The sequence below is a fragment of the Choloepus didactylus genome, chromosome 11 (genome assembly GCF_015220235.1).
Source record: "Choloepus didactylus isolate mChoDid1 chromosome 11, mChoDid1.pri, whole genome shotgun sequence".
NCBI lineage: Eukaryota > Metazoa > Chordata > Mammalia > Pilosa > Megalonychidae > Choloepus > Choloepus didactylus.
The window spans coordinates 90,126,743-90,154,465 of record NC_051317.1 but is presented as its reverse complement, the minus strand read 5'-3'; the positions used below and the strand labels follow the sequence as shown (position 1 = coordinate 90,154,465).

The window sequence follows — 27,723 nt, the reverse complement described above, 5'->3', positions numbered from 1 at the left end:
GAAAAACAAAACTCATGATCATCTCAATTGAACCAGAAAAGGCCTCTGACAAAATGCAGCACCATTTATGTATCAAAAAATTTAAGAAAACTAAGTATAGAAGGAACTTCCTCAATGTTATAAATAGAATATATGAAAGAAACCAAAATAACATCATACTCAATGGTGAAGGACTGAAAGCTTTTTCCCTTAAGATAAAGAAAAAGATAAGTATGCTTGCTTTCTCCACTGCTATTCAACAATGCACTGGGAATTCTAGCCAGAGCAATTAGGGAAGAAAAGAAATAGAAGTCATCCAAATGGGAAAAGGAGTAAAATTATCCATATCCACAGATGATATGATTCTATATATAGAATATCCTGAATAATCTATAAGAAAGCTACTAGATCTAATACTTTAATTATCCAACTTATTTGATACAAGATCCTCACCCAAAAATCAGTGGCATTTCTATACAGTAGCAATGAACAATCGAAAGGGGAAATAAATTCTTTTAGTACCTAAAATACACACATTTAGTAATAAATTTAACTAACAATGTAAAGAACTTTTACAGACAAAACTACAAAATATTACTGAGAGAAATAAAATACCTAAATAAATGGAAAGGATATTCCATCATCTCATGGATTAGAAGACTTAATATTGTTAAAATTTCAACAGTACCCAAAGAGATTTACAGATTCAATGCAATCCCATTCAATATTCTGACAGTCTTCTTTGGAGAATTCATGTGGAAGGGGACTTCAGGAGAAGATGGTGAAGTAGGGAGCTCCAGGACTCACACTTCCTCCAAAACAGCTAGGAAACAAGCAGAAACTGTCTGAAACAACTGTTCTGGGACTCCAGGGACCAGACAAACCCTGCACAGCATGTCCAGGTAAGAGCAGGGAGAACAGGCTGAGATGAGGTAAAGAACTTTGAGTAGCTGGCTCCACAGCAGATCACAGCATTCACCTCCCACTCTCAAGGGAGGCTGCCTTGGGGTCTGTCCTTGGCTAACTGCTGCAGCAGAAAAGGACATAAAAATTTTCTTCCCGAAGAACAAGGGGGCATGGCTGAGCATTGATCATGGCTGTTGATTACCAAATTTGGATTGCTGGGTTCCAGTTCTGAACTACTGTTTCAATCCACCCTGGCCAGGCCACAGCCATTATTTCAACCCTCCCTGACAGGGGCAGAGATGGTGGGCATTGAAAGATACAGTGCCTCCTTAGGGCTGTGAGGAAGAGTTTACTGAAGGGCACTATTTGCTGTGCAGACCAGAAAAGTACAGCTTCAGAGAGTTATCAAAAAAGATTTTGGTGTCCTTCCTGGCTCTCTCCAAGGAGAGCTGGTCTGCACCCCTTTCATGGGTCTCTGGCCCTGTTTTTGATGGGAAATACTGACTTGGGAAAGTCCTCACTGGAATGACTCCCCTCCCAGAATTTGTCCTCCAGGCAAAAGCAGATAGAGGCAACAAAAGGAGTGTAAAATAACTACTGAGGCAAAACCAAAACAAACAGAACAGATTAAGATTCCCAAAGAAGGAACAGAGGCAAAGAAGCTTTTTTCTGGGGGTGAAACAAATGCACAAATAATGCAATCTTAAAAACTATAATACTGCATATCCAGGTGAAGAATTAGAGGAAAAAGAACTGAACAAAATCTGATCAGTTAAACATGGGCAATTCTGAAGGTCTAGAATAAGTTGAACCAAGTGTCAAAGAAGGGCCTTAACACAAAGCCAGTCAACAATAAAACCCTAGGAAGAGAAAGAAACTGACCTTCAGAGTAAACTCATCAAGATAATCAGATGCCTAGACATCAGCCATACTAAGCTATACCACATGGAATGGGAAGATATGGTCTAGTCAAGGAAACAAACCAAAACTTCAGAGGAGATACGGAATTTGGAAAAACTAATGAAAGATGTTCAAACACATCTCCTAAATCAATTCAAGGAAATGAAGGGGGAGATAAATGATATTATGAAGACACTGGATGAGCATAAATAAGAATTTGAAAATATAAAAAGAAACACAACAGATATTGTGAGAATGAAAGAAAGAAAGAATAAAAGAGATTAAAAATACACTGGAGGCATACAACAGGAGATGTAAACAGATAGAGAAAAGAATAGAAAAACTTGAGCAATATCTCAGGGATGTGAATGACAGCACAAAGTGAAGCACACAAACATAGGTGTCATGGGTGTCCCAGAAGGAGAAAATAATGAAAGGGGGCAGAAAGAATATTTGAGGAGATAATGGACCTAAATTTCCCAACTCTTATGAAAGACATAAATGTAAATGCCCAAGAAGTACAATGTACTTTCAACAGAATAAATCCTAATAGGCCTACAGTGAGACACATACTAATCAGAATGTCAAATGCCAAAGATAAAGAATCCTGAAAGCAGCAGGAGAAAAGCGATTTGCCACATCTACAATAATAGTTGGAGACTTCAATACACCACTCTAACCAATAGTTAGAACATCTAAGACAGAGGATCAGTAAGCAAAAAGAGCTTGAATAATGTGATAAATGAACTAGACCTAACAGACATACACAGAAAACTGTACCCCGAAACAGTAGAATATATATTCTTTTCAAGTGCTCATGGATCATTCTCCAGGATAGACCCCATGTTGGGTCACAAAACAAGTTTCAATAAATTTAAAAATATTGAAATTATATAAAGCATCTTCTTTGATCATAATGGAATGAAGCTGGAAATCAATAACAAGTGGAGAACTAGAAAATTCACAAATATACAGAAGTTAAACAAAACACTGAATCAGTGGGTTCAAAGAGGAAATTGCAACAGAAATCAGTAAATATCTTGAGACAAATGAATACAAGAAGAACACAACATATCAAAACATATGGGATGCAGTGAAGGCAGTGTTGAGAGGGAAATTTATAACCCTAAACAACTACATGAAAAAAGTAGAAAGAGCTAAAACCAAGACCTAAGTGCATACCTGGAAGAATTAGAAAAAGAACAACAAACTAATGCCATAGGAAGCAGAAGGAAAGAAAGAAAAAAGATTAGAGCAGAAATAAATGAAACTGAGAATAAAATAAAAATAAGAAAGAATTAATAACACCAAAAGTTGGTTCTTTGAGAAGATCAATAAAACTCACAAATCCTTAGCTAGTCTGACAAAGATAAAAGGACAGAAGATGCAAATAAACAAAATCAGAAATGAGAGGAGGGCATTACTAATGACCCTACAGAAAAAAAGATCATAAGAGGTTACTATGAGTAACTGCATGCCAACAAACTAGACAACTTAGATGAAATGGAAAAATTCCTAGAAACACATGAATTACATACACTGACTCTAGAAGAAATAGAAGACCTCAACAGACAAATTACAAGTAAAGAGATTGAATCAGTCATCAAAAGCCTCCCAACAAAGAAAAGTCCAGGACTAGATGGCTTCACAGGCTAATTCTACCAATCATTCCAAGAAGAATTTATACCAATACTGTTCAGACTCTTCCAAAAAGCTGAAGAGAAGGGAACACAACCAAACTCATTCCATGAGGCCAACATCACCCTAATACCAAAGCCAGATAAAAATACAACAAAAGAAAATTACAGAACAATTTCTCTTATGAATATAGATGCAAAAATCCTCAACTAAATACTTGCAAATCAAATCCAACAGCACATCAAAAGAATTATACACCATGATCAAGCAGGTTTTATCCCAGGTATGCAGGGGTGGCTCAATACAAGATAATCCATCCATATAATAAACCACATTAAGAATTTGAAGGGGAAAAACCACATGATCCTCTCAATTGATGCAGAAAAGACATTTGACACAATCCAGCATCCTTTCTTGATAAAAACACTTCAAAATATAGGAATAGAAGTAAACTTCCTCAACATGATAAACTGCATATAAGAAAAATCCACAACTAACTTTGTACTCAATGGTGAGAGACTAAAAGTTTTCCCTCTAAGATCAGGAACAATAAGGATACCCACTGTCACCACTGTTATTCAACATTGTGTTGGTAGTCCTAGCAAGAGAAGTTAGGCAAGAACAAGAAATGAAATGTATCCAAATTGGAAAGGAAGAAGTAAAACTTACACTATTTGCAGATAACATGGTCTTATATATCAAAAGTCTTGAAAAATTGAGAACAAAGCTACCAGAGCTAATAAATGAATTCAGCAAAGTGGCAGGGTACAAGATCAACATGCAAAAACCAGCAGTGTTTCCATACACTAGTAATGAGTAATCTGAGGAGGAAATCAAGAAAAAATTCCATTTACAATAGCACCTAAAAGAACAAATATCTAGAAATAAATTTAACCAAGGATGTAAAGGACTTGTACACAGAAAACCATAAAACCTTGCTAAAAGAAATCAGAGAACACCTAAATAAATGGAAGGTAATTCTGGGTTCATGGACTGGAAGACTAAATGTTGTTAATATGTCAAGTCTACTAAAATTGATTTACAGATTTAATGCAATTCCAATAAAAATTCCCAGAGCCTACTTTGCAGAAATGGAAAAGCTAATTATCAAATTTTTTTGGAAGTATAAGTAACCCTGAATGGAGAAAAAGATCTTGAAAAAGAATGAAGTTGGAAGATTCCCACTTTCTGACTTTAAAGCATATTACAAAGCTACAGTGGTCAAAAGAGCATGGTACTTGCAAAAAGACAGATACATTCACCAATGGAATTGACTTGAGACTGCAGAAATAGACTCTCACATTTACGGCCAAATGATATGTGATAAGGCTACCAAATCTACTCAACTGGCACAGACTAGTCTCTTCAACAAATGCTATTAGAAGAATTGGATATCCATCCATATCCAAAAGAATGAAAGAGGACCCCTATCTCACACCTTTATAAAAATTAACTCAAAATGGATCAAAAACCTAAATATAAGAACAAGGACCAAAAAACTAGTAGAAGAAAATGTAGGGAAGCATCTGCAAGATCTTGTGGTAGGTGATGGTTTCTCAGACTTTACACCCAAAGCATAAGAAACAAAAGAAAAAAATAGATATACGGGACCGCCCCAAAATTAGAAACTTTTGCGATTCAAAGGACTTTGTCAAGAAAATGAAAAGGCAACCTATTCAATGGGAAAAAATATTTGGAAACCACTTATCCAGTAAGGGTTTAATAGCAAGAATATATAAAGAAATCTTATAACTCAACAGTAAAAGACAGACAACCCAATCATAAAATGGGCAAAAGACTCAAATAGACATTTTTCCAAAACAGAAATACAAATGGCTAAAAAGCTCATGAAAAGATGCTCAACATCACCAGCTATTAAGGAACTGCAAATCAAAACCACAATGAGATATCATTTCACACCTACTAGAAGGTCCACTATTAAAAAAGCAGTGAGGAAAGTTTTGGTAATGGTTGATGGTAAGCACAGTACAACATTGTGGATATAATTAATGCCACTGAATTGTATGCTTGGAAGTGGGTTAGATGGGGAATCATATGTTGTATATATGTCACCACAATTTTAAAAAGGAGAGAGAAACTAGAGACAATGACATAAATGCAGTACCCGATCCTAGACTGATCGAATAATGGAATAGAAAATGCCCAAAAGGAAAAAATGAAATAATTGAATGTAGACTGTATGCTTTATATCAATGCCAAACATCTTGAACTTGATAACTGCACTTAATGTGGTTTACATATGTGAACACCCTTCTTCTTAGGAAATACACATGGAGGTATTAAATGTTAAAGAAGCATGATTGTTTGTAACCTACTCTCAAATGTTTAGAAGACAGATGAGATAGATGGGTGGAGAAAGAAATCAAGACAGAAAGAGGGAGGGAGGGAAATTTTAAGAGTTGGTAAATCTGGGTGTTGGGGTTTGAATCATATCCCCCAGAAAAGACATGCTCAACTCTTGACCCATGTTTCCATGGGTGTGAGCCCATTTGTAAATGGGACATTTTGAAGATGTATTATTAGCTAAGTTGTGGCAAAATTGAATCAGAGCAGGTCTTAATTCATATGACCAGAGGGCTTAAAAAGAGAAGAAATTTGGATATAGTTAGTCAGAGGAAGCTACAGGGAGAAGCCAGAAGTCAGTAAGCAGCAAAAGAGGATAGAGAGACTGCCACGTGACAGAAGACTGCCATCACCAGAACACTACTGACCCTGGGAGAAAGCATGGCCCTACTGACATCTTGATTTTGGACTTTTAGCCTTCATTATTCATTATATAATTATTCATTACATAATAATGTAATGTTCATTATTATGGGACAATAAATGCTTGTTATTTAAGCTAACGCACTGTGCAGTATTTTCCATAGCAGCTCTGGAAAATTTAGACAACTGAGAAGGAGGTATTATACCTGAGAAGGAGGTATAATCAAGTTCACTTCAATTTTGTTTTGAGTTATTTTGCAATTTTCCTTTCTTTGAAATTATGTCAAAATAAAATGTTTTTTTAATAATTCACTTTTATTTAGATATATTCATGTACCATGCAGTCATACAAAGTGTACAATCAGTTGTTCACAGTACCACCATATATAGTTGTGTGTCCATCACCAAAATTAATTTTTGAACATTTTCATTACCAACCAAACAAAAGTAATAAGCATAAAAATTAAAGTGAAAAAGAACAATTAAAGTAAAAAAGAACACTGGGTGCTTTTTTTTTTTTTTGCCCCTATTTTTCTACTCATCCATCCATACACTGGACAAAGGGGAGTGTGGACCTTATGGCTTTCCCAATTCCATTGTCACCCCTAATAAGCTACATTTTTATACAACTGTCTTCGAGATTCATGGGTTCTGGGCTGTAGTTTGATAGTTTCAGGTATCCACCACCAGCTACCCCAATTCTTTAGAACCTGAAAAGAGTTGTCTAAAGTGTGCATAAGAGTGCCCACCAGAGTGACCTCTCGGCTCCTTTTGGAATCTCTCTGCCACTGAAGCTTATTTCATTTCCTTTCACATCCCCCTTTTGGTCAAGAAGATGTTCTCCGTCCCACGATGCCGGGTCTACATTCCTCTCCGGGAGTCATATTCCACGTTGCCAGGGAGATTCACTCCCCTGGATGTCTGATCCCACGTAGGGGGGAGGGCAGTGATTTCACCTTTCAAGTTGGCTTAGCCAGAGAGAGAGGGCCACATCTGAGCAACAAAGAGGCATTCGGGAGGAGGCTCTTAGGCACAACGATAGGGAGGCCTAGCCTCTCCTTTGCAGCAACCGTCTTCCCAAGGGTAAAACTTATGGTAGAGGGCTCAACCCATCAAACCACCAGTCCCCTATGTCTGTGGTCATGTTAGCAACCATGGAGGTGGGGTAGGCGAATACCCTTGCATTCTCCACAGACTCCTCAAGGGGGCACTACATCTTTTTCTTCCTTGTTTTTCTTTTTTTTTTTTTTTAACTTTCCCTTCTTTTTTAAATCAACTGTATGAAAAAAAAGTTAAAAAGAAAACAAACATACAATAAAAGAACATTTCAAAGAGACCATAACAAGGGAGTAAGAAAAAGACAACTAACCTAAGATAACTGCTTTACTTCCAACATGTTCCTACTTTACCCCAAGAAAGTTACATAATATAGCAACATTTCTGTGAACTTGTTCCTACTATATCCATCAGAAATTAACAGACCATAGTCATTGCTGGGCATCCCCAGAACGTTAAATAGCTTATCTGTTCTTCTTGGATTATTGTTCCCCCTTCCTTAATTGCTCTCTACTGCTAGTTCCCCTACATTCTACATTATAAACCATTTGTTTTACATTTTTCAAAGTTCACATCAGTGGTAGCATATAATATTTCTCTTTTTGTGCCTGGCTTATTTCGCTCAGCATTATGTCTTCAAGGTTCATCCATGTTGTCATATGTTTCACGAGATCGTTCCTTCTTACTGCCGCGTAGTATTCCATCGTGTATATATACCACATTTTATTTATCCACTCATCTGCTGAAGGACATTTGGGTTGTTTCCATCTCTTGCCAATTGTGAATAATGCTGCTATGAACATTGGCGTGCAGATACCTGTTCGTGTCACTGCTTTCCGATCTTCCGGGTATATACCGAGAAGTGCAATCGCTGGATCGAATGGTAACTCTATTTCTAGTTTTCTAAGGAACTGCCAGACTGACTTCCAGCGTGGCTGAACCATTATACAGTCCCACCAACAATGAATAAGAGTTCCAATTTCTCCACATCCCCTCCAGCATTTGTAGTTTCCTGTTTGTTTAATGGCAGCCACTCTAATAGGTGTCAGATGGTATCTCATTGTGGTCTTAATTTGCATCTCTCTAACAGCTAGTGAAGCTGAACATTTTTTCATGTGTTTCTTGGCCATTTGTATTTCCTCTTCAGAGAACTGTCTTTTCATATCTTTCGCCCATTTTATAATTGGGCTGTCTGTACTATTGTCATTGAGTTGTAGGATTTCTTTATATATGCAAGATATCAGTCTTTTGTCAGATACATGGTTTCCAAAAATTTTTTCCCATTGAGTTGGCTGCCTCTTTACCTTTTTGAGAAATTCCTTTGAGGTGCAGAAACTTCTAAGCTTGAGGAGTTCCCGTTTATCTATTTTTTCTTTTGTTGCTTGTGCTTTGGGTGTAAAGTCTAGGAAGTGGCCGCCTAATACAAGGTCTTCAAGAAGTTTTCCTTCATTATCTTCTAGGAGTTTTATGGTACTTTCTTTTATATTGAAATCTTTCATCCATTTTGAGTTAAGTTTTGTGTAGGGTGTGAGGTAGGGGTCCTCTTTCATTCTTTTGGATATGGATATCCAACTCTCCCAGCCCCATTTGTTGAATAGACCATTATGACTCAGTTCAGTGACTTTGGGGGCCTTATCAAAGATCAGTCGGCCATAGATCTGAGGGTCTATCTCTGAATTCTCAATTCGATTCCATTGATCTATATGTCTATCTTTCTTCCAGTACCATGCTGTTTTGGCAACTGTGGCTTTATAATAAGCTTCAAAGTCAGGGAGTGTAAGTCCTCCCACTTCGTTTTTCTTTTTTAGAGTGTCTTTAGCAATTCGAGGCATCTTCCCTTTCCAAATAAATTTGATAACTAGCTTTTCCAAGTCTGCAAAGTAGGTTGTTGGAATTTTGATTGGGATTGCATTGAATCTGTAGATTAGTTTGGGTAGAATTGACATCTTAATGACATTTAGCCTTCCTATCCATGAACATGGAATATTTTTCCATCTTTTAAGGTCCCCTTCTATTTCTTTTAGTAGAGTTATGTAGTTTTCTTTGTATAGGTCTTTTACATCTTTGGTTAAGTTTATTCCTAGGTACTTGATTTTTTTAGTTGCTATTGAAAATGGTATCTTTTTCTTGAGTGTCTCTTCAGTTTGTTCATTTCTAGCATATAGAAACATTACTGACTTATGTGCAATAATCTTGTATCCCGTTACTTTGCTAAATTTGTTTATTAGCTCTAGTAGCTGTATCGTCGATTTCTCAGGATTTTCTAGATATAAGATCATATCATCTGCAAACAATGACAGTTTTACTTCTTCTTTTCCAATTTGGATGCCTTTTATTTCTTTGTCTTGCTGGATTGCCCTGGCTAGCACTTCCAGCACAATGTTGAATAACAGTGGTGATAGCGGGCATCCTTGTCTTGTTCCTGATCTTAGAAGGAAGGCTTTCAGTCTCTCACCATTGAGTACTATGCTGGCTGTGGTTTTTTCATATATGCTCTTTATCATATTGAGGAAGTTGCCTTCAATTCCTACCTTTTGAAGTGTTTTTATCAAAAAAGAGATGTTGGATTTTTTTGAATGCCTTTTCAGCATCCACTGAGATGATCATTTCATTTTTCTCTTTTGATTTGTTTATGTGTTGTATTACATTGATTGATTTTCTTCCGTTGAACAATCCTTGCATGCCTGGAATGAACCCCACTTGGTCATGGTGTATGATGTTTTTAATGTGTCTTTGGATTTGTTTGCAAGTATTTTGTTGAGAATTTTTGCATCTGTATTCATTGGGGAGATTGTCCTGTAGTTTTCCTTTTTTGTGGCATCTTGGCCTGGTTTTGGTTTTAGAGTAATGTTAGCTTCATAAAATGTGTCAGGTACTGTTCCATTTTCTTCAATGCTTTGAAAGAGTTTGAGTAAGAGTGGTGTCAGTTCTTTTTGGAAAGTTTGGTAGAATTCCCCTGTGAAGCCATCTGGCCCTGGGCATTTATTTGTGGGAAGCTTTTTGATGACTGATTGGATCTCTTTGCTTGTGATTGGTTGGTTGAGGTCTTCTATTTCTTCTCTGGTCAGTCAAGGTTTTTCATATATTTCAAGGAAATTGTCCATTTCCTCTACAGTTTGTTGGCATACAGTTGTTCACAGTATCGTCATATATTTTTAAATTTCTTCGGGATCTGCAGTAATGTCACCTTTCTCATTCATTATTTTGTTTATATGGGTCTTCTTTCTTTTTGATTTTGTCAGTCTAGCTAGGGGCTTGTCAATCTTGTTGATCTTCTCGAAGAACCAACTGTTGGTGTTATTTATTCTCTCTATTATACTTTTGTTCTGTATGTCATTTATTTCTGTTTTAATCCTTGTTATTTCTTTTCTTCTATTTGGTTTAGGATTAGTTTGCTGTTCATTTTCTAGTCTATTCAGTTGCTCCATTAGTTCTGTGATTTTGGCTTTCTTCCTTTTTGATGTATGTGTTTAGGGCTATAAACTTCCCCCTCAGTACTGCTTTTGCTGCATCCCATTGGTTTTGATATGTTGTGTTCTCATTTTCATTCATTTCTATATATTTTGCAATTTCTCTTGCTATTTCTGCTTTAACCCACTAATTGTTAAGAAGTGTGTTGTTTAACCTCCAGGTATTTGTGAATTTTCTAAGTCTCTGATGGTTATTGACTTCTAATTGTTTTCCGTTGTGGTCAAAGAATGTGCTTTGAATAATTTCAATCTTTTTAAATTTATTGAGCCTTGTTTTATGTGCCAGCATATGGTCTATTTTGGAGAAAGTTCTGAGATCACTAGAGAAGAATGTGTATCCTGGTGATCTGGGATGTAATGTTCTATACATGTCTGTTAAACCAAATTCATTTATCAGATTGTTTAGGCTTTCAGTTTCCTTATTGGTCTGCTGTCTGCTTGATCTATCTATAGGAGAGAGTGATGTGTTGAAGTCTTCCACAATTATTGTGGGAACATCCACTGCTTCCTTTAGTTTTGCCAGTGTTTGTCTCATGTATTTGCTGGCACCATGATTGAGTGCATAAACATTTATGATGGTTATTTCTTCTTGTTGAATTGCCCCTTTTATTAGTATGTAGTGGCTTTGTTTGTCTCTCATAACCTCCTTGTATTTAAAGTCTATTTTATCTGATATTAATAATTGCTACTCCTGCTTTCTTTTGGCTGCAGCTTGCATGAAATATTTTTTCCATCCTTTCACTTTCAATTTGTTTGTGTCCCCGTGTCTAAGATGAGTCTCTTGTATGCAACATATTGATGTTTCATATTTTTTGATCTGTACTGACAATCTGTATCTTTTAATTGGGGAGTTCAATCCATTTACATTCAAAGTTATTACTGTGAAGGCATTTCTTGAATCAGCCATCCTATCCTTTGGTTTATGTTTGTCAGATATATTTTTTCCCACTCTTATTGTCCTTTAATAAACCAATATTGAATCTCTTTAGTACCGAACCTTTCTGCATATCTCTCTCTCCTTTCTTTATTTCTCTGTTGGTAGAGTTCCGTTTAGTGTCTGAAGTAGGACAGGTTTTTTATTAGCAAAATCTCTCAGCATTTGTTTGTGAAAAATTTAAGCTCTCCCTCAAATTTGAAGGAGAGCTTTGCTGGATAAAGAATACTTGGTTGGCAATATTTCTCTCTCAGGATTTTAAATATGTCATGCCACTGCCTTCTCACCTCCATGGTGGCTGCTAAGTAGTCACTACTTAGTCTTATGTTGTTTCCTTTGTATGTGGTGAATTGCTTCTCTCTTGCTGTTTTCAGAACTTGCTCCTTCTCTTCTGTATTTGACAGTCTGATCAGAATATGTCTTGGAATGGGTTTATTTGGATTATTCTACTTGGAGTTTGCTGGGCATTTATGCTTTGTGTATTTATGTTGTGTAGAAGGTTTGGGAAGTTTTCCCCCAAAATTTCTTTGAATACTCTTTTTAGTGCTTTACCCTTCTCTTCCCATTCTGGGACACCAATGATTCCCATATTTAGACATTTTATTTTATCTATCATATCCCTGAGGTCCATTTCGATTTTTTCAATTTTTTCCCAATTTCCCCATTCTTTCTTTTGTGCTTTCCTTTTCCATTTTGTCATCCTCCAGGTCACTGATTCATTGTTCATCTTCCTCTAATCTTGTAGTATGAGTATCCAGAATCTTTTTTTTTCCTTTTTAATTTTCATTGGGATTGTTCAGATACCATACAATTATCCAAAGATCCAAAGTGTACAATCACTTGCCCCTGGGTACCCTCATATAGCTGTGCATCCATCACCATACTTAATTTTTGTTCTATTTTTAGAGACTTTTCATTCCTCCAGACAAGAAATAAAGTAAAAGATGAAAAAAGAAAAAAAGAAAAGGAAACTCTAATCCTCCCCTATCCTTAACCAACCCCCCTCAATTGTTGACTCGTAGTGTTGGTATAGTACATTTGTTACTGTTTATGAAAAAATGTTGAAATACTACTAACTGTAGTATATAGTCTGCAATAGGTATATATTTCTTCCCTATATGCCCCTCTATTATTTACTTCTAATTGTACTGTCATACATTTGTTCTGGTTCATGGAAGTGATTTCTAGTATTTGTACAGTTGATCATGGACATTGCCCACTACAAGATTCAGTTTTATACATTCTCATCTTTTGACCTCCAACTTTCCTTCTGGTGACATATATGACTCTGAGCTTCCCCTTTCCACCTAATTCATACACCATTCAGCACTATTAGTTATTCTCACATCTTGCTACTCACGTCTGTTCATTTCCAAACATTTAAGTTCATCCTAGTTGAACATTCTGCTCATACTAAGCAACCGCTCCCCATTCTTAAGCTTCGTCCTGTATCTTGGTACCTTATATTTCATGTCTATGAGTTTACATATTATAATTAGTTCTTATCAGTGAGACCCTGCAATATTTGTCCTTATGTGTCTGGCTTATTTCACTCAGTACATTGCCCTTAAGGTTTTGTCATCAACCCATTTTTTTTTTTTTTTAAGATGGTTTTGTGCACACACCATACATTCCATCCTAAGTAAACAATCGATGGTTCTCTGTATGGTCACATATTTATGTGTTCACCACCTTCACCAGTATCTATATAAGGGCATCTACATTTCTTCCACAAGGCAGGAGGGAGAGTCAAAGAAGGTAGAAAGGCAAAAGAAAGAGGAAAAAAAATGACAGCTAGGAAGCAGCAAAACAAAAAATAAAATTAAATCAAAGTAGAATAAAGAATCAGACAATAACACCAATGTCAAGTGCCTAACATGCCTCCCCTATCCCCCCCTGTTGTTTGCATTTGCCTTGGTATATCACCTTTGTTACATTAAAGGAAGCATAATACAATGATTCTATTAGTTACAGTCTCTAGTTTATGTTGATTGCATCCCTCCCCCAATGCCTCCCCATTTTTAACATCTTGCAAGGCTGACATTTGCTTGTTCTCCCTCGTAAAAGAACATATTTGTACATTTTATCATAATTGTTGAACACTCTAGATTTCACCAAGTTACACAGTCCCAGTCTTTATCTTTCCTCCTTTCTTCTGGTGTCTCACATGCTCCCAACCTTCCTCTCTCAATCGTATTCATAGTTATCTTTGTTCAGTGTGCTTACATTGTTGTTCTACCATCTCCCAAAATTGTGTTCCAAACCACACATTCCTGTCTTCTATCACTCTGTAGTGCTCCCTTTAGTATTTCCTGTAGGGCAGATGTCTTGTTCACAAAGTCTCTCATATTCTGTTTGTCAGAAAATATTTTGACCTCTCCCTCATATTTGAAGGACAGTTTTGCTGGATACAGGATTCTTGGTTGGTGGTTTTTCTCTTTCAGTATCTTGAATATATCACACCACTTCCTTCTTGCCTCCATGGTTCCTGCTGAGAGATTCAAACATCGTCTTATTAAGCTTCCTTTGTATGTAATGGATCACTTTTCTCTTGCTGCTTTCAGGATTCTCTCTGTCTTTGACATTTGATAATCTGATTATTAAGTGTCTTGGCATAGGCCTATTCAGATCTCTTTTGTATGGAGTACGCTGCACTTCTTGGATCTGTAATTTTATGTCTTTCATAAGAGATGGGAAATTTTCATTAATTATTTCCTCTATTACTGCTTCTGTCCCTTTTCCCTTCTCTTCTCCTTCTGGGACACCAATGATATGTACATTCTTGCAGTTTGTTTCATCCTTAAGTTCCCGGAGATGCTGCATATTTTTTCATTCTTTTCTCCATCTGCTCCTTTGCGTGTAGGTTTTCATGTGTTTTGTTCTCCAGTTCCTGAGTGCTTTCTTCTGCCTCTTGAGATCTGCTGCTGTATGTTTCCATTGTGTCTTTCATCTCTTGTGTTGTGCCTTTCATTTCCATAGATTCTACTAGTTGTTTTTTTGAACTTTCAATTTCTGTCTTATGTTTGCCCAGTGTTTTCTTTACAGCCTCTACCTCTTTTGCAATATCTTCTCTAAACTTTTTGAATTGATTTAGCATTAGTTGTTTAAATTCCTGTATCTCAGTTGAAGTGTACATTTGTTCCTTTGACTGGGCCATAACTTTGTTTTTCTTAGTGTAGGTTATAATTTTCTGTTGTCTAGGCATGGTTTCCTTGGTTATCCAAATCAGGTTTTCCCAGACCAGAACAGGCTCAGGTCCCAGAGGGAGGAAATACTCAGTATCTGGTTGTCTTAGACAATTGCTCCACCCTGTGATGCCTCAGGTCACTGTGCTTTTCTGCCCAGCAGGTGATGCCTGTTAGCCTATAATTCTTGACTGGTGTGAGGAGGTATGGCCGTTTTCCCCCAGGCTCTGGGGTCTGGTTCTAAATGGAAAGGGCCCCACCCCTTTCCTCTTAGAGAAGATAGACCCCCTAGGGGGAGGCCATTAGCATTTCAATGGTCTCTCTCTCTGCCTGTGCTGTCTCCACCCTTCTCTGTGTCACAGTCTTGGAAACTGAAAATGACTAGGGCTTTCTCCACTGAGCTGAAAAAGAAACAGATAGTCCCCTTCAGACCTAGTCCAAGGCAACCCTCTGGCTCTCCAAGGTCAGTCGTCACCTAAAGCCTCTCTCTGTTTTTGGGGATTCGTACCTGTAGTGAGCAGTTCACACTCGCTACTTAAAACCCCAGTTGGAGCTCAGCTGAGCTATATTCGCTTGCTGGGAGAAAGCTTCTCTCTGGCACCACGAGGCTTTGCAGCTTGGGCTATGGGAGAGGGGGTCTCACGACTTGGATCTGCAGGTTTTACTTACAGATTTTATGCTGTGATCTCGAGCATTCCTCCCAATTCAGGTTGGTGTATGATGAGTGGATGGTCTCGTTTGTCCCCCCACAGTTATTCTGGATTATTTACTAGTTGTTTCTGGTTTTTTTTAGTTGTTCCAGGGGGACTACTTAGCCTCCACTCCTCTCTATGCCGCCATCTTGCCCATCTAATTTCTCAGTCTATCCAGAATCTTTTTAATTTGGTTGACAGTTCCTTTTATTTCTATAAGATCATGTATTTTTTAATTTACTCTTGCAATTTCTTCTTTATGCTCTTCTAGGGTCTTCTTGATGTTCTTTATATCCTGTGCCATGCTCTGATTGTTTGTCTTTAGTTCTTTGATTAATTGCTCCAAGTACTGCATCTCCTCTGATCTTCTTATTTGGGTGCTCATGGAACATTCTCTAGGATAGACCACATGTTGGGTCACAAAGCAAGTCTCAGGAAATTAAAAAATACTGATATTATAAAAAACCCTTTCACAGATCAAAATGGAATGAAACTGGACAAAGAAATAACAGGCAGAAGATTGTAAAATTCACAAGTATATGGAGGTTAAGCAACACACTCCTAGAAAACCAGTGGGTACAGTAAGAAATTACAAGAGAAATTAGCAAATACTTTGAGGCAAATGACAATGAAACACAACATATCAAAATTTATGGGGTGCAGGAAAGGCCATGCTGAGGGGGAAATTTATTGCCCTAAGTCCAAATTAAAAGAGAAGAGAGAGTAAAAATTGAGGAATTAACTGCTCACCTGTAGGAATTAGAGAAAGAACAACAAACTGACCCCAAAGCAAACAGATGGAAAAAAATAACAAAGATTAGAGCAGAAATAAATGAAATTGAGAACAGGAAAACAATAGAGAGAATCACTGAAACCGGAAATTCGTTCTTTGAGGAAATCAACAAAATTGATGGACCCCTAGCTAGGCTAACAAAAAAAAAAAAAAAAAAAAAAAGAGTGGATGCAAATAGTCGCAACCAGAAATGGGAAAGGAGACATAACTACTGCTACTGAAACTGCATAAATAAAGGAGATAATGAGAAGATACTATGGACAACTATATGCTCATAAACTGGACAACTTAGATGAAATGGACAATTTCCTAGAAAAGGATAAACAACCAACATAGACTCAAGAAGAAACAGACAACCTCAACAAACCAATCACAAGCAAAGAGATTGAGTAAGTCGTCAAAAAGATACCAAAAAAGAAAAGCCCAGGACCAGATGGCTTCACATTTGAATTCTACCAAGCATTCAAGAAAGAGTTAATACCAATCTTGCTCAACCTCTTCAAAAAAATTAAGAGGATAGAAAGCTACCCAAGTGATTCTATGAGGCCAACATCACCCTAATACGAAAATCAAACAAAGATACTACAAAAAAATAAAAAAATAAAATTATAGACCAATCTCCTTAATGAATATAGATGCAAAATCCTCAACAAAATACTTGCAAATCAAATCTGGCAGCACATTAAGAGAATTATTTACCGTGACCAGGTGGGGTTTATTCCAGGTATGCAAGGCTGATTCAACAGAAGAATATCAATTAATGTAATACCCCACATCAATAAATCAAAGCAGAAGAACCATATGATTATCTCAGTTGAAGCAGAAAAGGCATTTGACAAAATTCAACATCTTTTCTTGATGAAAAAACTTCAAGGGATAGGAATAGAAGGGAATTTTCTCAATATGATAAAGGCAATATATGAAAAACCCACAGCTAACATCATACTCAATGGGGAAAGACTGAAAGCAAAAATCTATAGTGTTCTTATACAGAAGTAATGTGCAACAAGAGGAAGAAATCAAGAAAAACATCCCATTTACAACAGCAACCAAAAGAATAAAGTATTTAGGAATAAACTTAATGAAGGCCACAAAAGACCTATACAAAGAAAAGTATAAGAAACTGCTAAAAGTAATAGAACCAGACCTAAAAAAAACATGGAAGAATATATCATGTTCATGGATTGGAAGACTAAATATAATTAAGATGTCAATTCTACCTAAACTGATTCATAGATTCAATGCAATACCAATTAAAATCCCAACAACTTACTTTGCAGAAATACAAAGACCAATAACAAAATTTATTTGGAAGGGCAAGGTGCCCTGAATAGCCAAAACTATCTTGAGAAAGAGGAACAATGTGGAAGTCTCTCACTACCTGACTTTGAAGCATAGTATAAAGCTGCAGTGCTCAAAACAGCATGGTACTGGAATAAGGATAGATATACAGACCAATGGAATTGAATTGAGTCTTCAGAAATAGAGCCTCACATCTACAGACAACTGATCTTTGATAAGGCAGTCAAGCCAAAGCAACTGGGCCAGAGCAGCATCTTCAAAAAATGGTGCTTGCAGAACTGGATATCCATTTCCAAAAGAAAGAAAGAGGACTCTTATATCACATCTTACATAAAAATTAACTCAAAATAGATCAAAGACCTAAATATTAGCACTAAGACCACAAGATTCTTAGAAGAAAATGTAGGGCAATATCTTAAAGATCTTGTTATAGGAGGTGGTTTCCTAGACCTTACACCCAAAGTGCGAGCAACCAAAGAACAAATAGACAAACAGGATGTCCTCAAAATTAAACACTTGTATATCAAAGGACTTTGTCAGAAAGGTAAAAAGGCAGCCTAGGCAATGGGAGATGATATTTGGAACCCACATATCAGATAAGGGTTTAATATCCCAAATATATAAAGTGATCCTACAAGTCAACAACAGAAAGACAACCCAATTAAGAAATGAGCAAAAGACATGGATAGACACTTTTCTGAAAAGGAAATACAAATGGCTCAAAAACATATGAAAAATGCTCAACTTCACAGGCTATTAGGGAAATGCAAATCAAAACCACAATAAGATATCACCTCATACCTACTAGACTGACCATTATCTGAAAAAACAGAAAATTACAAGTGCTGGAGAGGATATGAAGAAATAGACACACTTATTCACTGTTGATGGGAATGTAGAATGGCGCAACCACTCTGGAAGACGGTGTGGCGGTTCCTCAGGAAGCTAACTATAGATTTGCCATATGACCCATGTCATACTTGGTCCATTACTAGGTATATATTCAGAGGAACTGAAAGTTAAGAGATGAACAGACATTTTTAAACTGATATTTATTGTGGCATTATTCACAATAGCCAAGGGATGGAAACAACCCAAATATCCATCAACAGATGAGTGGATAAACAAATGGTGGTAAAGACACATGATGGAATACTACACAGCTGTAAGACAGAACAAAAACACAGAACATATAATAACATGGATGAATCTTGAGGACATTATGTTGAGTGAAGTTAGCCAGAAACAAAAGGACAAACACTGTATGGTCTCAGTAATATGAACTAACATTAGTGAGCAAATTTTGAGAATTAAAAGCTGATAACACAGGGTACCAAGAGATAAAAAGAGGGTAGAGATCGGGCATTTGATGCTGAAGGACTACAGAATGTTCAGCAGGATTGACTGTATAGATCCAGAAATAGATAGCATAATACTTTGTGATGGTAACACAATATTGTAAGTACACTGAACAAAGAGTCAGTAAAGCTAAAAGAGGTGGTTGAGGGGCATGAATGATACCTGAGGTAAAGATAGAAAATAAAGACTGGGACTGTTTAACTTAGCAAAAACTGGAGCAGTCAATGATTGTCACTAAATGTACAAATATAAAACTGTTCTTGCCTGTGGGAGAACAGATGAATGTCAACCATGCAGAGTGTTGGAAAGGGGCTGGTACTGGGGGAAAAATATAATCAAAGCAAACTGGAATTTAAAGTTAACAGTAACATTGTAATATGCTTCCATTAAATGTAACAAAGGCAATATACCAAAGCTAAATGTGTATGAGAGGGAGACATTAGAGAGGGATATGGGATTCTTGGAAGCAGTGTTGTTGCCTGATCCTACTATTATATTGTATTGTCTGATATTTTATTTTGCTTTTTACTATCTTTTTATTATTCATTAAAAAAACTTTTTTTCATAGTAATCAATATGTTCAAGTGCTTTCTGTGGTGATAAATGCACAATTGTATGATGATTCTGTGAATAACTGATCATAAACCATGGATAATTACATGGTATGTGAATATAGCTCTATAAAAGTGGAAAAATATAAACATGGATAAAAGTGCTGGAGAAAACATGGAGAGAGGGATTTACGTATTTATTGTTGGTTAGGAGGCAGAATGGTATAGCCTTTCTGGAGGACAGTGGGGTGGTTCCACAAGAAGCTAAGTACCTGGGTGCCATAAGTTCCTGCAACCTCATTAGGGGGCATATACTTGGAAGATCTAAGAGCAGGGACATGAATGGACATTTGCACACTGGTGTTTATGGAGACAGTATGCATGACTTGCAGTGGGTGGAGGTAGCCTAAGGGTACATCGACTGAGGAACAGAATGGTGAACTGTTGTGTGTGGATACAATGGAATATTGAGCAACTGCAAGGAGTGAGACAGGCAATGAGGTGAATGGATCCTGTAGACAGCATTTTGAGTGAACTACACCACAAAGAAAGGCAAACATTATAATGCCTCACCAATATGGACTAACTACAATGTGTAAACTCAGAATTGAATATTTTAAAGCACAGCTTATCAGGGGAATGATTATTGTAATGGTCCCTAGATTGTAAGCTCTTACAGCAAACATTATAATGCCTCACCAATATGGACTAACTACAATGTGTAAACTCAGAACTGAATCTTTTAAAGCATAGCTTATCAGGGGAACGATTATTGTAATGGTCCCTAGATTGTAAGCTCTTACTACAGTCACATCTATTCCTGAATTGTAATGGCTATCTCCAGATTCCAAGATGCTGATCCCTTTGTGTATAACCTGATGGATCCCTGGAACTTAGGGTATCTGTGTGACACCTGAAACTCAGAGCTAGAGCTTAGCAGATATGAATGTCCATATTCACACATATAGCAACTGTTATAAAAGCTGAAAAAAGAGTACATACTTCAGTTAGAGATATGAATGAAGCAGACTGGTTAGGATTAGGGCAAATTGGGCCAAAGGGTAATGGACAACACTGACTGTGCTTTAAAACTTCAAACTCCATGTCAGACCAAGGGAAGAGATGTTTAGTTGGTGCAGGATCTATATTTCCTAAACAATTTAACTCACACAGTTTGTTCAAATACCATAATTACATGGAACTTTCAATAGGAAGTGAGACCTGGTAGGTTTGTATAGGTTAGTGTGAAATTGTACCTATCCCAAAGTAATTTGGGCAGAGAATAGAAATATATATGCAGGGTACTCCAGAGTAGCTAGGGGAAAATGTGGAGGTATTGGGCTTCCTCACCTGGATTGTTGCTGATGCTCTCAGAAACACTGAGGACTGATGGTTTGGTGTGATGAGCCCTCTATCATGGGACTTGCCCTTATGAAGCTCATTACTGCAAAGGAGAGGCTAAACCTGCTTATAATTGTGCCTGTGAGTCTCTCCCTGAGTACTTCTTTGTTGCTCAGATGTGGCCCTCTCTCTAGCTAAGCCAACTCGGCAGGTAAACTCACTGCTCCCCTCCCCCCCAAGTGGGAACTGACTCCCAGGGGTGTAAATCTCCCTGGCAATGCAGGACATGACTCCTGAGGATGAATCTGGACCCAGCATCATGGGATTGAGAACACCTTGACCAAAAGGGGGATGGAAAATGAAACAAAACAAAGTTTCAGTGGCTGAGAGATTCCAAATGGAGTTGAGAGTTCATTCTGGCGGGTATTCTTATGCACTATATAGATAACCCTTTATAAGTTTTATTGCACCATAATAGCTAGAAGTAAATACCTGAAACTATCAAACTGCAACGCAGTAGCCTTAACCCTTGAAGATGATTGTATAGCAATGTAGCTTACAAGGGATGACAGTGTGGTTGTGAAAGCCTTGTGGATCATACTCCCTTTATCCAGTGTATGGACGGATGAGTAGAAAAGTGGGGACAAAACTAAATGAAAAATAGGGTGGGAGGTGGTGGATGATTTGGGTGTTTCTTACTTTTATTTTTTATTCTTATTTTTACCTTTTCTGGTACAAGGAAAATGTTCAAAAAATAGATTGGGTTGATGAATGCAGAACTATATGATGATACTGTGAACAACTGATTGCATACTTTGTATGATTGTATGGTATGTGAATATATCTCAATAAAATTGAATTAAAAAAAACTGGATCCTACATTTGTGGCTACTAGCAATGTTGCTTTCCCTAAATTATAATCTGATAAGCATTTCTTCAGCATTTAAGAAGGAATACCATAAGAAACAAAAGTTAGAAAACTTGATACTGCATTTGCTCTGAGGGTGTTTTTAAGAGCATTGCCTACCCCATCTCTCAAGATGGCCTAGAGAAGAAATAATGTGAAAAATTTCTTTTAAAGATAATTTCCAGAAAAACCTTTGCTTATTACCCTGAGGAACTGGTATGCTTCTTTTCGTGGATTGTGAGAATTACTGAATTATGTACTTCCTTTAGTTTTCCTTTGGCAGCAGAAAGTTTAAAGACAAATTCTTCATTTAATTTTAGTTACTATGTAGGGCCATATGGCTGTTACATCTGCCCATCTGCCCCTACCTGGTTTTTATATTCCACTCCAATTCGTAGCTTCCCTTGTCCTACTTTCTATTCTACTGACTGTATTTTAAATTACCTTAAATCCTTTGTGCTTTGAGGTAGGGTAAAAAAAAATCAAGTAGGGTATTGCCATTGTTATTATCAGCCTCTAAATGATAGGATACAACCAAATAACGGTTTTTATTGAAAGAAATATTTTTGATATGATTTATTTTAGAAGAACTAATTTTGAAAATAAAGGAATATATGAAATTGCTGTTTGATAAATGAATCAAGAGAGATTTGAATCATTACTGTTTGAAGATCTTAAGGAAAGCAATTTCATAATCCTGACCAGTGTTAAACAAGATCATGGAAGACAGTGTATGAGAATGATATATATCCTCATATTTTAAATCAGATAAAATAAATGACAAATGAGCAGCACATCGATTTTTAGTGCGCTTATAAACTTGAGTTTGTATATGTAAACAGAAGAGTAACAGATTTAGCATATGATTTTCAATAACTTTTTCATAACAATTTAGAAAGCATCTTCAGAAATAGAAAAGGGTACTCAATAATAAGCCAATCATGTTAATGAATGAAAACAGTTACCTGTCTGAAAAAAGACTCTAGAAATAATTGTCCGGCACAGCGGGCAGGGAGTGCTTGTAGGATTGTCTCTGGCCAGCGTCCGTAAGCAGGGCTCACAGAAGATGTGATGGCAAGGGTAACACATGTAAGGGTTGAAATAAACATCCAGACACACTGCACAGACGTAGCTTTCTTTTTCTTCTTTGTATTCATTATCATCGTCTGTACTCATCTCATTATTCAAAGTCTGTAAGACAAAAGTAAAAACAATTATTCTTACTTCAGTATGAGATTAGTTTCCTTAGAAAGAGAAAATGACTTCACATTTTGTTAAAAACAATGAAAATATTTATGAGAAGCATGTAATATCTGTTTCTGTGACAATATCAAAGTGACAGAAATGCTGTGCTACAAAGTGAGAAGAAACTGAAAACATAGATGAAACCCAGAAGTCTAACTTTTCTTTTTAGCATTTCTATATAATGCTAAATGATAAAATATACCTAAACACATTATACCTATATCTCTATTTAACTAGCACTAGTTAAGTAAGCATTTAGGTTTACCAGTCCTGGAATTATAGATTCCCTATGTAACCCTACCCACCCCCACCCCTACATATACAATCTTAATATAGGAATCCATGAATGACAAAAAGTGAGGGCAGGAGGATATATATCATCCTTATACAGTGCATGAAGCATCCTCTATTTGACACTTTTGAGGCTTCTTGGACCTCAAAGCCAAAAAGGTACCATAGCCTAGGGTATATGAGGAGGTAGACATGGCAAAGAAACTTGCAGGAATTCTGGGATTGGCTTTCCAGCTGGGAAATATGACAAGTCTCCCTCTACCCCCAGTGGAATAGTTAAGAAAGAGACTATTAGAAAAGAGGTAGCTAAGAAAGATGCAGCTCAGAATTTAGAAGCATAAGGTCTGGCAGCAAAATTCCTGTTTCCAAATTCCAGCACTACCCATTTATTACTGTGCCACTAGGCAGGTTGCTTATCCTCACAGTTGCCTCATCTGTGAGGTTGTTTGTAAACATCAAATGATATAATCTACATAAAGTGCATAGCACAGTGCCTGGTACATAGTAAGTATTCAATTAATGTCAACCACCATCATCCTCCTTGACATCCTTCATCATCTACTTCACACCTTCTCCTGGATCCAACTTATTCTCCCCAATCTACCATTTCCTCCTCCTCCCCCTTCCCCTTCTCATTCTTCCCCTTTTTCCACAGGTCCTGCAGTTTTTCCTAAAGTCCTGAGAACACTTTCCCCAAGGCAATCCTGGACTCAGTTCAGTGAAGCATGAGAGTCTATAGGGTGTTTTCTCTTCTCCTCACTTTGTTTTTTGTGAAAAATGGAGATTAATGATTAATATTTGAGTGAGGTTTGGGTCTAATAAATATTTGCAAGCTACACGATATGCAAAATTTATGGAAACGAGACAAAAAAGTCTTGAAAATACAATAAAAAACCTTTCTACCAGATAAACTATTATTTGGATATACCCAGCTGACTTTGCTTTCCCTGTGCCATCCTCTTCCTGAAACCTCACTAATTTCTCTTTTACGAAAGACACATTTGAGTTTATAGCCCATTTATTTATTTATTTTTAATGCAATTTTATTGAGATATATTCACATTATACAATCATACAAAGTGTACAGCTGTTCACAGTATCATTATATAGTTGTGCATTCATCACTACAATCAATTTTTAAACATTTTCATTAGTCCAAAAACAAAACTAAAATAAGAATAAAATTAAAAGTAAAAAAGAAAACCCAAAACACCCGAAACTTCTCATACTACCTCTCCCCCCATTATTCATTTACTTTTTGTTCCCCTTTTTCTACTCATCTGTGCATACACTGGATAAAGGGAGTGTGAGCCACAAGGTTTTCACAATCACACAGTCACACTTTATAAGCTATATAGTTATACAATCATCCCTTATATGTGATGGACTGCTTTTCTCTTGCTGTTTTCAGAATTCTCTCTTTATCTTTGATGTTTGATAATCTAATTAAGTGTCTTGAAGTTGGTCTACTCAGATCTATTCTGTTTGTGGTATGCTGTGCTTCCTGGATCTGCAATTTTATGTCTTTCATAAGAGATAAATTTTCAGTGATTATTTCCTCCATTATTCTCTCTGCCCCTTTTCTCTTTTCTTCTTCTGGGACACCCACGACATGTACATTTGTGTGCTTCATGTTGCCATTCAATTCCCTGAGACGTTGCTCATATTTTTCCATTCTTTTCCCTATCTGTTATTTCGTGTGTAGGATTTCAGATGTACTGTCCTCTAGTTCATGAATCCTTTCTTCTGCCTCTTCAAATCTGCTGTTGTATGTCTCCATTGTGTTTTTCATCTCTTCTATTGTGCCTTTCATTCCCGTAAGTTCTGCCAACTCTTTCTTCAAACTTTCAAGTTCTTCCTTATGTTCATCCAGTGTCTTCTTTACATCCTTCATCTCTTTTGCCATATCTTCCCTCAACTCATTGATTTGATTTTTGAATTGATTTAGCATATTTGTTTGAAGATCTTTATTTGTTTCAACTCCTGTATCTCATTTGAAGTGTAAGTTTGTTCCTCTGACTGGGCAATATTTTCATTTTTCCAAGTGTGATATGTATTTTTTTGTTCCCTAGGTATCTAGTTTCCTTGACTATCCCAGTCAGATCTTCCCAGAGTAGACAAGCCCAGGTCTCAAGAAGACATTGTAATCAGTATTAGGTTTCCCTGAGGGTGAGACCAAGCAGATTGTCAGATTTCCCTGTGAGGCCAGCAGGTGGTGCTTGTCAGCCCATAGCTCCCCACCAGCATAAAGAGTTGCAATGCCTCTAATTCTCAGCAAAACTTGTCCCTGCCAGGAGCTGAGGGTATTAGAAGCCAAGCTTCAGCTGTTTCCATTTTTTTTTCTCCCCAGACCCTGGGGTCTGAGTTCTCTGAAGGAGGGCAGCCACTTTAGCTGCCCCCCCCTTTTCTTAGGGAAGATAAGCCCTTTAGGGAATTATCTCCTACACTTGACTTCTTCCTTTGACTCTGACTACCTTAACGTCACCCTTGCCTGTGTTAGTGCTGACAATGAAAATGTCTGAGGCTTTCTCTAATGAGCTATTTAAAGTATGAGAGAAAAGAAAGGAAAAAGGAAAGAAATCCCCCTTTAAGGACCAGTCCCCAGCTCTCCAGTTCACCAGTCAAGAATTGCAGTTGGTACTTGGCTCTATGTGCCCCTTTTCTTGGGACACAGCCCCTTTTCAGTATTCTCAGTTCAGCTGACTTCAAAAGCCTCTGTTTTTATTTATGTACTTTTTTTTTTTTCATCAGCTCTGCTTCCTCTCTGCTGGGAGAAACCTCTGGGTTCCTTTCTTGTTTGCTCTGAGTTTATCTGTGCTCTTAACTTGTATTCAATGGTCCAAATTTGTTAATTAAAACTGCAACTGGAGCTTGGTTGAACTACCATCCCTTTTTACTAGTAGACTGCTTTTTTCCCATAGGGAAGTGTTCCAACTCAGCCTGTAATGCCAGTGGTGGAGGGGGGCCAGCTCCTCAGTTTGGGGAGCTTTACTTACAGTTCTATGCTGTGATCTCAGCCATTCCACCCATTCCAGACTGGTGTATAATATGTGTCCACTCACAGAAGTCTCCCAAACAGTTGTTCCAGATTATTTACTATTTGTTTCTACTAGGAACAAGGGAAAATAGCTCAACAAAGTTCCACATCAAAGGTCTCGCCCACAGTTGGGTGAGTCACATCTCCATGTAAACACTCAATCAAAATGTTCTACCAACAAGATTGGATTAAAAGATCATGGCTCTTCTGGTGCCCATACCAGTTTCAAACTGGCACACTATGCATATACAGCTCCAGCATATTTTTTTATTTCCCATATTCTCCTTTTCACTCTCCAAATCACTGGTCTTCTTCCAGTTCAACAAACATGAAAAATACTTTCTGGCGGGACACATAGGCACAATGACTTCCTTCTCCTGAAAAGTTCTTATTCCCTGTGTAGGTTAAAAAATAGCTAAAATTCTTCCTATCCCTTTATGTGAACCCCTCTTGCATTTCATTAGATGGGGAGTCTTTCCATTTCTGAATTTGGCTTTGTCATATTATTTGCTTTGGCCAATGGATCATTTAGAAACATAATTCAAACAAAAGCTTGAAAAGTGCTTGTGCTTTAGGGATGGTCTTCCTTTGCTGATCTTGGGAACTCTGAGTTCACTGCAAGGTGAACATGTCTGGGCTTGCCTGATAGATAACTGACACATTATCCAGTTACCTCCATTATCCCTGCTGACAAGTCAGCCACCAGATACTAGATGAGTGAGGCCACTGATTGTCATCTGACTGCCAATGTGAAAGTAAGCCTAGATGACACCATGTGAAGCAGAGACAAGCCATCGCAGCTGAGCCTAGCTCAAATTGCCAACTAAGAAAATTATGAGTAAATAAATGGTTATTGTTTTAAGCCAATAAATTTTAAGGTGATTTGTTATGTAGCAAAAGTGAATTGACACATCCTTTTCTTTACTTGGCTAGCTTTTCCTCATCCCTAGGATCTTAGCTTAAATATCAATTTCTAACAAAGAGGATTTCCTGACCACCCTATCTAAAGGAGTCCCCAATATTTTTCTCTGCCACTGCTACTTGTCTGTTCCCTTTATAGCTCTTATTATAATTTGTATTTTTATTTGCCTATTGGTTTCTATCTCCATCAACAGAATAAAATATATGAGGAGAGTGTCTAACTCAATATATAATTGCTGAGTGAATGAATTCATAGGTTGTTCTAAAGTTGATGCTGCCATTCTGTAGATTCTGGTTATAGATGCTCCCATCCTCAAAATGCTCATATATTCACAGAAAAAAAAAAAAAAATAAACTACAAAAAATGGAAGAAAAAATGCCCACCCATTCAGTCAGCACAATATTGTATTAATTTGTATCCTGCTGTGATAGCTCTGTTAAGTGTTCCTAAGTATTCCTGTGGACCTTCTGAATATTCCTAGCTAGATA

At 37.1% G+C, this 27,723-nt stretch overlaps 1 protein-coding gene across 11 annotated transcripts in view; it reads right to left on the bottom strand.

The window, feature by feature from the left end:
• Window positions 1-27,723, bottom strand: part of RNF180 (ring finger protein 180) — a 298,146-nt gene that overhangs the window by 73,999 nt on the left and 196,424 nt on the right. For all 11 annotated transcript variants that reach the window (XR_005210988.1, XM_037799402.1, XM_037799401.1 and 8 more), the window contains one exon: window positions 22,706-22,931. Coding sequence is in view for 10 of the 11 variants with exons in the window: in XM_037799402.1 (XP_037655330.1) it covers window positions 22,706-22,931 (226 nt within the window). In the remaining variant the exon portion in view is untranslated. The remainder of the gene's footprint in view (window positions 1-22,705; window positions 22,932-27,723) is intronic.